This window comes from Pseudorca crassidens, chromosome 2, assembly GCF_039906515.1.
Source record: "Pseudorca crassidens isolate mPseCra1 chromosome 2, mPseCra1.hap1, whole genome shotgun sequence".
Classification (NCBI taxonomy): domain Eukaryota; kingdom Metazoa; phylum Chordata; class Mammalia; order Artiodactyla; family Delphinidae; genus Pseudorca; species Pseudorca crassidens.
The window spans coordinates 58,477,042-58,491,325 of record NC_090297.1 but is presented as its reverse complement, the minus strand read 5'-3'; the positions used below and the strand labels follow the sequence as shown (position 1 = coordinate 58,491,325).

Genomic DNA, 14,284 nt, shown 5'->3' with positions numbered 1-14,284 from the left:
TTCTCCCAAATCTAGACCCAAATATTCTACCTGTTTACTTCACATCTTCACTTACACAGAAATGTAACACATACGAAGAACACTTGTTTTCCTCTCACTTCAAACTTGCTCCTCTTCGGGGCCTCCTGGTCTTAGGAATTGGCAACTCTATCCTTTCAGCTGCTCAGAAGCAGCTGAGCAGACGTGTAGGAGGCATCCTTTACTTCTCTTTCTTCACACGCCTCTTCCAACACACCAGGAAATCTCACCATTTCCATTCCTGCCACCCTAATCTAACTCACCATGATTTCTCATTTCTCACCTGGATTATAGGAAATAGCCTCTTATTTGCTATAAGATGCTCCTCTTGTTTCCATCATTTTCCTTCCTGAAACCTATTCATACAGCAGCCAGACTGTTCCCTTTTAAGTAGAAATTGGATGACGTCAGTGCTCTGCTCAAAGCTCTCTATTGGCTTTTCATTTCCTTTGCTCTGGCCTATAAACCTCGATGATCCCAGCTCTTCACCACCTCTAAATTTTATCTCCTATTCTCTGCACCACCTACCATCCACCTTGATGGTTCTCAGACGTGCCCAGCACGTGCTCACCTTGGAGCCTTTGCGCTTGCTATTCTCTTCATCTGAAGTGCTCTTTCCCAGGTATCATTGTGGCTCAATGCCTCATTTCCTTCAGGACCTGCTATAATTTCTGTCTTAAAGGCTTTTTCCCATCTACCTTATTTAAATTGCACCCGATCTCTCGCCATTCTCCTACCTTGCTTTATTATACTTCTTCATAATACTCATTCTCTATTTATTTATTATCATTCCTCCCATACCCCTCCACTCACCCCATCTGAATACAAGCATCACTAGAGCAGAATTCTTGCCTACTTTGTTTACTGCTATATCCCCAGCATTTAGAATAGTGACTGGAACATAGTAGGAGCTCAATAAATATAAATTTGTTGAATGAATGAATGGAATGATGTCACTCCATTGCTTAACCTTCTTATTGGATCCTCAGTCCTTTCAAGATAATTTTCAAATTCTCTAATGAGGTATGCAAGTTTCTTTACCAGCTCAGCCTTTTTTATTTCTCTGGTATCATGTCCTGTCATTTCCTGATATGTGCCACATACAGAACCCCAAATGCTTCAGGCTGTTCCAGACTCCGGTGCCTCCCTCCAGGCTCTTCCCTCTGCTTGGAATGCCCTTCCACCTCCCTAATCTTGACTCACAACTCAGTTCAATTTCTGTCTCTATCAAAGTGAGAAGTCCTGGTAGCAGCCTGTGCACACTTCTGTCACATTACTTATCACACTTTGTCTGGCTCAGCCACTGAATATACCTCCTTGAAGGAAAGAACTGGTGCTATTCATTTAGGTATGTATGTCCCTAACAAAATGCCCGGTACATGATTTGTGCTTAATAAACATATCACGGGTATGAATGAAAGTGTGAATAAGCCAGTAACAAAATGAATGATATTTTGATAGAGAAGTGGAAATAATAGGAGAAAGGCAAAATAAAAATGAAACAAGCAGCTAAAATAATTTGTATTTCATATTGTTTGGAGTCATGTATTATTGAAACAAATATGCTTGTATACTTTATAGTTGCTGAGGATATCATAATAATGAGTGTTCTTAACGATCAGGTTAACGATAACCTGAATAGGTAAGAGCAGATAATTATATTCAGTGAGGTCTGTTTAAGAAGGCAAGGGAGGGTGAAAACACTGTAGGAAGCTCTTGATCTGAGGTGGCACCAACATAAAGTTCAGAGCATTCGGGAGGTTAGGTTCAGTTACTGTGTAAAAAGATTAATGTAACACTCCTTCATTCTGCAGTGGTGCCAGTGAAAGAAGACATTCAGCATCTCCGTGTAAAAACTCATTATGAGAGCAAAGAAACTGATCATATGGCTTCAGTCCCAATATGTAACATCTCAGTTCCCAAAACTGGGTTTTGATTTTTAAATCAAAAATGTTTTGCCTCCCAGATGAATAAAGTAGTTTTCCTGATATTGTCTCACCATTAGAGTCATCTTTGCCCTTGGGATTTCCATGACTTTTATCAATATCCCAGTGGAATGGTTTTCCATTGGGTTTGACTGGACCTGGATGCTATTGTTTGGCGATATCCGACAGGGCATCTTCTATGCAATGCTTCTCTCCTTCTGGATCATCTTCTGTGGTGAGCACATGATGGTAAGAGCGCCCTGGGGAAGAGGCAGTGGGTGAGGCAGAATAAACTAGTGGTTACAGGAGTAGTGAGCTCAAGAGCCCTGGAGTGAGACTCGTGGTTCAGGTTCCTGCATTACCACTTATAAACTAGCTGACAAGTGACTTGACCACTCGGAATCTCAGGTTCCTCAACTATAAAATGGGTTTTAAAGGCTAATGTATAGGTTTTCCGTGAGGTTTAAATGAGATAACATAGATAAGTATTTAGCAGAAGGTAAACGCACAAACATTCATGATTATCACTCTTTCTTGTCCTTTGGCTTCAGCTCTGCTTGTCCCTAGGACCAAGGTAACCGCCAGAGAATGTGGGCCGTGCTCTTTCCAGCCGGCACTTTGTCCAGGTGGCCTAGTAACCCCAATTACCCTGAAATACTGACCTCCCTGGTCTCAGTTTGCACAGACACCAAATCATATTTCAAGAGGGGTTGAAGATACCATGGATAAAAATAAGAATGGTGCAGTCATCACGTTGTGGCTAGGAGGATAGGCCAGCTGGAGCATGGTCCTTGTGTCAGGCACATGGGCCTCATAGTAGAGCGGACTGTTTTTAAATTCCTTTATGGTTGGATCATTGCTTCTGAAGCCTCGCAGCCCTTCCACAAGAGCAGTGAGCGGAGAGAGAGGCTTTTCCTTACAGCTGGGGTGGGCATGAGGGGTCCTTCAGCCCTCGGCAGCAGGGATGGGAGTTGAGGGGACTCAGGTGCAGCAGCAGGACAGCCAGTCTGGGTGGATTGCCTAGCCTGGATGCTACGGCATGTCTTTTACCTTTCCCTGTTTTCTCACTTTACATTCCTTCATTTTCTGTCTCTTAACATCTTTGTATGTCTATCAAGAGGAATCATTCTTCTTTTTAATGAAGATAGACTTTATTTCTATTTTCCTAACCATAAGAGACCTCTTACACTTGACGTATTTTAATGCATTTAAGTCTTTATTTTGTCCTCTGGGAACTACTCCACCTGAAAAAACACAAGTGATAAGTCACATAGGAATTTAATTCTGAACGAGTTATTTTGTGGATCACAGAACTTCCACTATCTAAGGTATGTAGGGGAGCAGAATTTGCCACTCAAAACCAAAAGATCTCTTTGACGTGTGAATTATTTCTAACTGAAACAATCAAGGTTCAAAAGACTCAGGAAGAAACTTGGACCTTCCCCCTAACTGCCTAAAAGAATTTCAGTAGAGGCCCTGTTGCCTGAATAGAGCTATCACCAGAGACATCTGCAAGAATATGGGCTGGGTGTGGTGGGGAAAACTCTAGGCAGGGCCTCAAAAATCAGTTTACTCCATCTCATTGCGTCTGCAGGGCCCAGCAAACATTTATTTACCAAACATTTGCTTTTCCATCTCCATGTGAATTGCCTTCCTTCCCTTTGAAGTCCCAAACCACTACCCCCAACAGCCTCTTTTGTCTTTAGCTGAAGATGGTATTTAAGAGGTGAGGGTCAGCGGTCTGGTGATTAGGTCAAGGTCTTTATAAAAGCTAAGCAAAGGGTGGATCTATTTTTAGATAATTTATGGAAGATGTTAAGAAAGAGTTGATAAGGCTCTATGATGTAATTTTTTTTAAAAAAAACAAAAAGCTATGTACAACTTAGAGAAATGTTTTCCATTTGTGAACACTATGTTTTTTATCTGTATCATGAAGGAATTACGGAATGGGTGCATTTTTCTCTAAGTAAATTTTCCACCCATTTATCGCTATCAAAAAAAAAGGGAGGTGAGGGTTTTGGCCATTTGGGCAAGTTACTCAGTTTTCCTGGGACTATCCTATGTTATTAAACTTTTGTTTGATTTTCACCTTGTTAATCTGTCTCATGTCAGACCAGCCAGAAGAACCTAGAAGGGTACAGGAAAATATCTTCCTCCCTGACAGGTACAAGGCCTTTCTCTGTGTTCCCTCCTGTGGCATCCTGTCCTTATGAGAACAGGATGAGGGCCCTTATGGATGGGCTCGTATGCTGGTCTAGCACCATGCTTGATACACAACAGGTGGCCAGCAAGGATTGTTGGATGACTGAGTCACCTATAGAATTGCTTTGCTCTCCTACATCTTTATCTCATTTTTCAACTTGGTTTTCCTCAGGATCAGCATGAACGGAATCACATAGCAGGGTATTGGAAGCAAGTCGGACCAATTGCTGTGGGCTCTTTCTGCCTCTTCATATTTGACATGTGTGAGAGGTGAGCAGGGGGATCGTGGGACTCTGGGCTGAAATGCATGTCACCAGGTCCACTCCTAGCTCTTTTGAAAAGGAGAGGGGGTGGTCGGGAGCCTGTAGGATGAAAGCACTGGACATGGTCACATCCTCAGATAAGCACTGGGATTAAATCAGAGACAGAGCTCTTTATAGATACAAAATATTTGAGCTGATTGTATTCTTCAAACTCCGTTTCTCTTTTAAGTCCTCCGTGACTTAGTCTAAATACGGTCTCCGCCCCTCTGGCTGAAAAGCTGAGAGTATGTAAGGAGGAAAGTTCCCCTTTGCCTCTGTATTAATTGTTTCTTGCCTTTCCATCTTGTTTCTCTTTGTAGAGGGGTACAACTCACGAATCCCTTCTACAGTATCTGGACTACAGATGTTGGAACAGAGCTGGCTGTATCCTTTCTTGATGGGCTCAGGGTTTTATTTCGTCCCATAGCCGCCTGGTCCCCAAGATCATTTTCTAAGTCCCGCTGATGCTCTCCATATGTGCTCAGCCAGGGCTTTGATCTTCAGACCAATGATAACAGCACAATCAAGGCAAATAATGAGGAGAATTAATGCTTGCTTTCAAGCCTGGGTGACAGCAGGCCAAATGAGGAGGTAGCAGCACATCCCCACGGCAGAAGAATCAGAGTAGCTGGTCTTACTGCTGCCTGTCTAACTGATCTATTATACACTTGTTTACTGCAGACTGAAGCATGACTAGCTTTTCCCTGGAGCCACGGAGGTTCATCTCTGGGCCCCTGTGGGAGAGCCTGTTTCTGAAGTCGTCTGTGTGCAAGGCTTCTTACAGTGACTTTGGTGTGCTGGCATCCCATGCTGCTGCCATTCATTTCCAAGACCAAGTGGAGATAAGGCTAAGGGGATTAGTTCCAGAGGAGTCGCCCAGGCTTCTGGTTGGTTGGCATAAAGTGTCTGAGTCATCTTTGTGAAGCAGAAGCGACAGTCTTAGCTTATCCCTTTTAGGATGCTGGATTTAAATATTTTATCTTCCTCAACAATATGTTAAGTGCTTCAGGAGAAAAAGACTGTCCTCTGGAGAAGGGGCTTGAGTTGTATTCTTTCTTGATAGATAATATCTTGTCATGTGCTGGTGAATATGCTTTGTTTGGTCATGATCAATAGTATCATTGCTTTAAAGACGAGAGAGTTGAGCTCCCCCTTTCTGCTCCGCACCCCCTCAAATGTGAGCTGCACAACACCAAGAATATTTATAATGTTGAGTCTGCCTCAACCCCTTCATTCTATAGATGTGATAGAGGTCTAAGGAGGCAAATAAATTGTCAGGTCTTGCAGCAAACAACCCTTTTCATCTAAGGGTACCACTGATTTTAGGAAAGAAAGAGAAACTGCATTAAATATATTATTTAATGAAACATAAATGCTGAGTTCCCACTTGTTAAAATTTTTTAAAATATGCAACTTGGCATGGAGCTGGAGTGGAAAAAAGTTGGAGTCTGGTCACCTGCCTCCCAAGCCAGCTCACTCTACCCCAAACCTGGTTGGTTCTCAGATTAAGCTTTGAAGATCGGCCTCAGAGTATATTGCTCCCACCCTCAGCTCCCACTTTGGCCATGAGTTCTTCTGCTCCCCGTTCCATTTGACAAGACTTTTCTCGTGGTGAGAGAAGATCGCAACAAACTTCATCCCTGGTTTTACTTGAAGACCTGCAGTCTCAGGCCCAGTATCCCTTGTAGCAGCAGCTGCTGCTATTGCACCCAACCCCACTCCATCCCCTTCAGATTCCAGGGTATCCCAATCTCCTTATAAAAATCCAGGGACGGGCTTCCCTGGTGGCACGGTGGTTGAGAGTCCGCCTGCCGATGCAGGGGACACAGGTTCGTGGCCCGGTCCAGGAAGATCCCACATGCCGTGGAGCGGCTGGGCCCGTGAGCCATGGCCGCTGGGCCTGCGCGTCCGGTGCCTGTGCTCCGCAACAGGAGAGGCCACAACAGTGAGAGGCATGCGTACTGAAAAAAAAAAAGAAAAAAAAAGATTTTTATCCTCCCGAGAATTGCCTAAATATTTGGAGACAAAGAGTATCGCCCACAGAGATGGGGAGAGAAGTACTGAGTCCTTGGCGATGAGCTGGCCATTTCCTTGACCGGACGCCATCAGATGGCCTTCATCATTGTGGCTGGCATCTGCCTCTGCCTCTACTTCCTGTTTCTGTGCTTCATGGTCTTTCAGGTGTTTCGGAACATCAGCGGGAAGCAGTCCAGCCTGTCGGCCATGAGCAAAGTCCGGCGGCTGCACTATGAGGTGAGCACATCTCTGGGCTCATTCAGGAACTACTTGTTGTGAACACACACACACCCCACTACACCTGGAGATGTAGGGGAGATGGAAGCTTTTATTTCAAATACACAGTGAGAGATTCCCATGTAATGTAGAACCTCTAGGCAAAATAAGAGGCTAAATCCTACTCTGAGAGGCATCTAGCTTTCTGGCTTATCTAGATCTTGGAGTTTTCTGTGGTATAAATGTATTTCTATCCCCAATAAGGAGTAAACTTGTTCAGCAGGTTCTTGAGCTTTGGAATGGAATGTGGGTGTGTGCTGGATAGGAGGCCTGACCATGGTAGAATTGGGAGTTGGCTTGGAGTGAGGCTATATTTAAAGTTCTCTTGCTGAAAATCAGCCTTGAGAGTGGGGTTCAGCCCAGGTGATCTGATTTCCAGACTTCAGTTAACCAACTTTCCCCTAAAATATCCAGCAGGTGCTCGCTCTGTTTATAGATCATGTCCCTAATCAAGAGAAACACACGACAGCCTCACATCGCTAATGCAGGCAACACATTCTTAATTTTTCAAGGATCCCTTAGGCTCATGCCTAAGTGGCTGTCCTTGGAGACATGGGCCTAATTCCTTTGTGCAAAGAGAAACAGAAACTGCAGAACCGCAGGGTTTTTATATGCAGTGGAAATAAGAGCCCCTGAATAAGAGACGTCTCTCCCTGAAACACAGGTTCCCTCAAATCCTCTCAGGAAAGCAGGGGCACTTTCAGAAGCTTTGCCTGTGTCTAGAGCTGGAGTGACACATGAGAAAATTCAATCAAATCCACTTCATGCTGATTAATATGCACATTTCTCTTTGTTCACTGGAGCAGAGTTTTATTACAACCGCAGAAAACTTGGATTTGGTAACTTTGAACCCTTGCAGAGAAGCATAACTAGCTTAGCAGGGAAATTAGCAGCCTCATGACGTGCTGTGAATATAATTTCCCAGGCTCTGGTATCACTGTTTCATGACAGATAAGAACGTTGGAAATATTGGGCCCAGTACATTTTCCAGCCATATTCACCTCTGCAGGAGAAATGTTACTTTGTGAAATTATTTTACTGTTACTCCTAGGGATTTGGTTTTACAGATTTCTTTAAAATTAGCTTTTGGTAGATTTATATATTGAGAAAAGGATTGGTGGTAGCTGGTAGAATGTTAAACTGCTGTTTCTGTCTTTCCTAATAGGGGCTAATTTTCAGGTTCAAGTTCCTCATGCTTATCACCTTGGCTTGTGCTGCCATGACTGTCATCTTCTTCATCGTTAGTCAGGTAAGTTGACCCTGAGAGGTCAGGATGAGAATGTCCTGAAAAGGTGCCTCTGCTTTGCACAGAAAATTCTATAGAGCTAGAATTTAGGAGCAGTGAAAGGAGCAGAGAGGCTGTTATGCTGGGCAGCAGATCAAACCATTGCTTTTAGGCTGCTCTAATCTGGGACTGTTATCACCTGGCCAGAGGTAGACTGAATTTTTCTTTCAGTACAGCCTCATAGGAGGAAAAAGTTGCTAATTAAATTAAAAGCCTGCAGCTAGACTGAAGGGCACTTGTTTCATTTACTTAAGAGAATAACTTTTCAAACCCCGCAGCAGATCACCAACAAGCAAGTATTCATTTGATTTGATCCTTATCTAGCATTAACATAGATCCTTTTACAGTCCATCAGCCATTCTTTGGAACAATTATATTGCCACTTAAACATGAAATGTAATTCAAAATTCCCCTTGATAGAGCTTTATCTTTCTTCTGGTTATTTCCAAAGCTCAACATTTTGCTCTACTTGAAAATCTCAATAATGGTAATGATAATGATTTTTAAATATTGGTAACTTGCTTTGGAAAGTGGAAAGTACTGTTTAAATCATACATATTACGTACCTATTCATACTTTTGAGCTTCACGAAAATCTGATGGGTAAGTAGGATAGGAATTGCTATGCCAGTTTGCTAGAATATGAGGTCTAATGGCCTCAGAGACATTTCTCATTTATGATGTTTTCCAACTGGGTGGGACTATGGATGGATTACTGAACACTTCTAAGGTTTAATTTTCTTATCCATAAAATGGATATAATAATAGCACCACCTGAAGAAGGCGGCTGTAAGGATCATATGAAGTAATGCTTGCAGAGTGATTTGCAGAGGGCCTGGCAAGCTGTGAGCGTGGGTAGCTGCGCTCTTATGAATAGCAGCAGGGTGAGTGCTGTACCAGAGGACATACAGTGAGTTAGGCACCAGAATCCAGTCTTTTGATTTTCTTTGCCAGCTGCTCTGTCATCCCTATATTTGATTAAAAGTGAGAATGTTAGTAGTGCAAACAGAGCCTTAGGACAAGACTTGCCCCATTTTGCTAGCAAGCTTCCTTTTAGGAGAGGGACTCCTAAGCTTTTTTGTGTCCTGGACCCCTTAGGTAACCTTAGGTGAAGGCCATGGCCTTCCAAAGGCCTCTTCCAAAGGCCTCTTCTTTGAATGTTTTTAAATGAACAAAATACTTTGGATTTCAAAGGGAATCATACAGATACATAGATAGATAGATAGGCGATGTACATTTGCAGTTATATATATTACAGAGATTTCAGATATATAAGTGTAATCGATATGAAAATATGATTTCTATTGGTGACAGAATTACAGGTATTGCTAATATTATGGGCATTTGTTTCTTACATTCATAATTGAAAGAAATAGTAACTTTCAGTTAGAGACTGAAAAGACGTAATTTTATAAAAATTTTATAAAATTTTTTATAAAAAATATTTTTTATAAAAAATTTTATACCATTTTAATTTTATAAAAATAAAGAGGTAAAGAAAATAAAGACATAATTTTTTCCCACTCTAGTTCATGGACCCCTTGAATTCTATCCAAGGATACCCAAGGGTACCTCTAATCCCTAGAGCCCTGTTGGCTACACCCACTGAGCAGTGTTAGTGCTGCTGCTGAAGGCTGATGTGAATAGAAAAAAATACAACAAATATACATACACATCTTCAGAGGTTCTGTGCACCACCTCTGCTTTGACCTATAACAGTGCTGTGTTTGTACCAGACTGTTTGTTTATAAAGCCTTGGAAACTTCACCCTCCACTCCAAAGGCAGTAAAAATATTTCAGATTCTGAATGAGTTTTTTATTCAACCAGCTGAGTCTCAAACAAGGGTGTCTGAGACCAGACTTATCCCTTGGCTGATTCCCTCATGTGCCCAAAATGCTTTTCAGTCCTCAAGTCCCTCAGTAATGCACTGTGACACTTAACACAACCAGTTCTGCAAGGCTGCGAGAGCAGGACATACTCCTTGGAGAAACAGAACCTCGAGGAAGATGGGCTGAGGAATAAAAGGTAATACCAAGATATGTTCTCAGGGAGGCAGAAAGAAAGGACCCCTTTGCTCCTAACACGTGCGTCTGCTACTTTAGAAAGCTGAAGTCATTGCCCCATGGCCCCATCCCATCCCACGTACTCTCTTGTTTCTGCAGAGCGTTTCTCCCATCTGAAGGCAAGAGGGATTTTGGGCTGATCTTTAAGCTGGCTACATGTTGCCCAAATTTAATCTGGTACATGTTCCATTAGTACACCGAAGCAAAGGAGGCCAACCTTCCAAGTCGCAGAGTTTGTGGCTTTTCTTCAGAGAAAAAGATTCATATTCTGCTGCCCAGTATTTTCTAACACGGCTGCAGCCTGTGGCTGGCTTTTTATATCTGCTGCGACAGTTGGCCTGGAGTGGATTTCAACTCTAAGGGGGTAGCGATGAGGTCTTTTGGATTCCATTAGCTCTTTACAGTCCTCCTGCTGGGTTATTTTTTTTTCTAAGGTTTATTTATAGATATCTAAGACGTTTTCAGGCATAACTCTCAGTGTCCCAGGTACTGTATTAATACAATCATCAGAGGATTTATTTTTTAATGTCATTTTGGAATGTCTCAGCAATGAGCTCACCTGAAAGAAAACCTATTGGGTAACTTTCTGAAATAGATCCCAGCCTTAGGTAAAAGGAATGTATTAAAACTCCCATTATACTCTCAGGCTTGCTGGGAGAGCTTGCATTTAAGCCTCATGAAATATAATGCGAAGGGATCTCTCCAGGATACTGAAGCTCTGAGGCCAGGAATGAAAGGCCGACGGAAGCTGTGGAATGCAGTGACCTTGAGGCTTTGTAGTTGGGTACTGAGGTGCAGTCTTTTAATGCCTGCCATTTAAATGGCCTCAGTCATAGCAACCAAGTGATGGCACGTCACAGTCTGGTATTTTAGCCCCTTCCCTCTGGAAAAGAAAGAAGCATTCCATTTAGGGATGGCAGGCAGTAGGGAACAGAAGTGCAATGCAGGAAAGATGGTCACTGACCTTCACTAAGGGGATTCCAGGTGCCTGACATTTAGGTCGAGCCACGTGCAGCAAACTCCCAGAGAGCCTTCCCCAGTTCTTTTTTTGTATGTGATCACTTCATTCTGTTACTTACAGAGGAAATGTTTCCAGTAAGAGAGCCTGTGTCTGGGATTTGGAAATCTCGTTGTAAAGTGGAATGTTGGTTGTCAAGACTACTGGGTGTAAAGGGATTTGACCTTCACTTGGCTACAGGGGTATAATTGGGTGGTTTCACACAAAAGTAAATTGTTCAAATGTGAAATCAGGAAAAACGGGGACTTTTAGAATTAAGACTTCAGGCAGAGGGGAGATTCTTTTCTTTTTTTCTGTTTTTTTGGTTGGGGCTACCTGATTTTTCTCTCTGGAAGTTTAAAGGGGGTGACTGTCACCTCTTTGCCTTGCCATTAATAAGATTTTGGATTTACAAGGCCTGCTCTGTTGAGGCTGCTTATTGTGGTACATATTGGTGGGAATGTACTCGGAGCTCAGGATGTCTCAGGCATGAGTAATTGAGAGAGAAGAGGGGAAAGCACAATGGGGTCTCCAAACAGTAGAGTGACATTATGTATACAGTCCGTTTATGCAAATTCAACTCCTTGCCCTCAGCAGGAAGTAATGCATTTAGAGATTACAAATCAAATAGTATGGGTAATTCTGCAACTGCATTTTAAACAAGTGCAGGTGTCCCAAAGCAAGCATGGGACGGGGGCTTGAATCTACTGTTTCCTCAGCCAGTCCTGGTTCCAATGCATCCCTCATAGTATAAGCATCTCATTTCAGTGCTTGTACTGTAAAACTGTATTTTGCATATATATATCTAGTTTGTTATATACCAAACATTACTACATCTGGGATACATAGTTCATATAATTACAGATTTGAATATAAAAACCTGTGTATGTATATGTGTGTATATATATATACACACACATACTGTATAAATATTGTGCTCAATTAAGTGAATTTCAAAGGAAATTTGACCTAATAGTTGCCTCTTAGTCTCTCTAACTAAGAGACTCATCCTATTTAAGATAATATTCCTACTCTTGTGTTGTATAATGGTTAAGAACACCCACCTTTCTGGTGGGTTAGAGCCACACCTTTCTGGCTGAGCAATCCTGGGCAAGATACTCTGTGTCACAGTTTACCACCAGTTGAGTGGAGATATTACCTGCCTACCTCATAGAAGTGTTATTAAGACTAAATGATATCTTCCACGTACAGTTCTTAGTATAGTGCCTGACACATCATTAGCACTGAATAAACGTTAACTATCATTATCCTTGTTATTATTTCTACAAGTCTTAGCTTTGTTAATATCTACGTTGACGATTTGTTTTAAGTGATAATAAAGGAATATAGTAGAGAGCACTATTTAAATGATTTGACCTATTGACTACTCATTAGGTCATTGACTACTCCTTTTACTTTTAAGTGTAATTATTTTGGTTTACTATGGACTGCAATATTTTTTTATTTCTTAGATATTTCCTAAAAGTGACTCTTTCTGTACACCCTTTCTACCTCCCTGTATTTGTGCTGGCATTCTTGCACTCATCCCTGTGCTTTTGCCCGTATTGATTCAACAAATATCTGTCTGTAGCGCGCCATTGTGTACCAGGCATGCAGGGAGGTGTTTCCGTAGATGGATCAGTTATGCCAGTCCCAGCAAGAATCAATTTCAGCAAAGTTGTCAATACTGAGTATTCCCAGCTTATATTATGGGAAGCAGGCTCTCCTGCAGGCCCTTCCCCTAGCTGAGGGGCCCACTGCCTTAACAGAGTAGAAGAAAATAAGAACTGCCTTACTCCACATTACCTTTAGCTCTCCCAGCCTCATTTCCCCTCCTTGATCACATAAAGAAGAGTTCCCTTTGTTATGAGAGCAGGTACATGGATTTCCAAAAACTATCTTAAGGCTACTTCTCCCCTTCCATTAGATGCATTAAAAATCATCTTAAGTATGCTCTAAGTATTGTAATTTTTATAAAGTTAGGATATTCTGTACTTAAAAGTAAGAAGAGTGACATTTGGAGATGTCTCTAAGAAGCAGTCCTAAATAGCTTGAATGCTGGTACATTTTTCTAAAATCATTGATGGTTATGAAATCCTTCTTTGCCATAAAAACTTTCCTGAGCATGTCATATAAAGTGAATTATTTCCCAAAGTAAATAAGAGTTAGTGGTGGTGGTTTGTTTATGAATCACAAAAATGAAAATTATGTATTAACAAGGCCAAACTAAAACTGGCAAGTCTATAATCCATTAACCTGGTTAACTGACACTCTAGGTCTTTCAGAAGGAAATACCTGTCCTTATAGCTTTATTCTGCCTGGGGCCCCTGTGTGTCATGGGTTATACAGAGGGTACCAAATGAATATAGACCCATTGCCTCATAAACAGGAGGTGAAATCAACCTGCTTGTTTAAGTCATTAACATTTAGAGGTAGCTTGCCATCTTACACTTTAGCTCCTAGAAGGAGGGGCTCCTAGATATGGTTTATATAACCCAGCCTCATCACAAGAACATCAGTCCAATACTTTCTTTCACTCCCATTTAAGATTTCCTGGAGCAAGCAGAAGTGGTCAAAATCATTTCATTGATCTCAGAGCTGGCACAAATTATTAGTTCCTCTGCTCAGCAGTTTTCTTGACAGTTCTTAGTGCAATCCATATGTCATCAGCCCTTAAAACAATTACCAAGTCATTAACATAGACAAAACCAGCCCCAAAACGTTCTTGCCAAATTGTAAAGCATATGAAAGCTTCGTAATTACCTTCGTGAGTGACTTACATAGGGTGACATTATGAAATAAGATTTTTTGAGTGTTTGCTGTGTGCCAGGAAATTTCTAGAAATATTTTTACTTAATTCTCCTTAGTAACCCTGCAAGTTTTTGTTTTGCACTTCAGAAAACTGAAGTTTAGAGTCTTAATCCTACTTCTCTTACATTAAACAGAAAGTGGGTGGTAGAGCCTGGACTTGAATCCAGGTCTTTGACTTCAAGCCTGTGTCCTTCTGCTTCTCCATACTGCCCCACTCAGGAAAACTACTCACTCCGAGGACCCATTTGTTTATTTAACCAACCCTGTGGTATATCAGGTGCTGAAGATACGGCAGAAAACAAACCAGAACTGGTCTCTGCCTGCAGGGAGTTTACATCCAGCTGGGAAGACAGGTAGCGGAGGAGGAACTATAATTGTAGATGAGCGTT

At 41.9% G+C, this 14,284-nt stretch overlaps 1 protein-coding gene across 5 annotated transcripts in view; it reads left to right on the top strand.

Moving 5' to 3' along the window:
• Nucleotides 1-14,284, top strand: part of WLS (Wnt ligand secretion mediator) — a 105,988-nt gene that overhangs the window by 73,462 nt on the left and 18,242 nt on the right. For all 5 annotated transcript variants that reach the window (XM_067726531.1, XM_067726528.1, XM_067726529.1 and 2 more), the window contains 5 exons: nucleotides 2,024-2,192; nucleotides 4,318-4,415; nucleotides 4,768-4,831; nucleotides 6,557-6,700; nucleotides 7,905-7,988. In XM_067726531.1, the coding sequence (XP_067582632.1) occupies nucleotides 2,024-2,192; nucleotides 4,318-4,415; nucleotides 4,768-4,831; nucleotides 6,557-6,700; nucleotides 7,905-7,988 (559 nt within the window). The remainder of the gene's footprint in view (nucleotides 1-2,023; nucleotides 2,193-4,317; nucleotides 4,416-4,767; nucleotides 4,832-6,556; nucleotides 6,701-7,904; nucleotides 7,989-14,284) is intronic.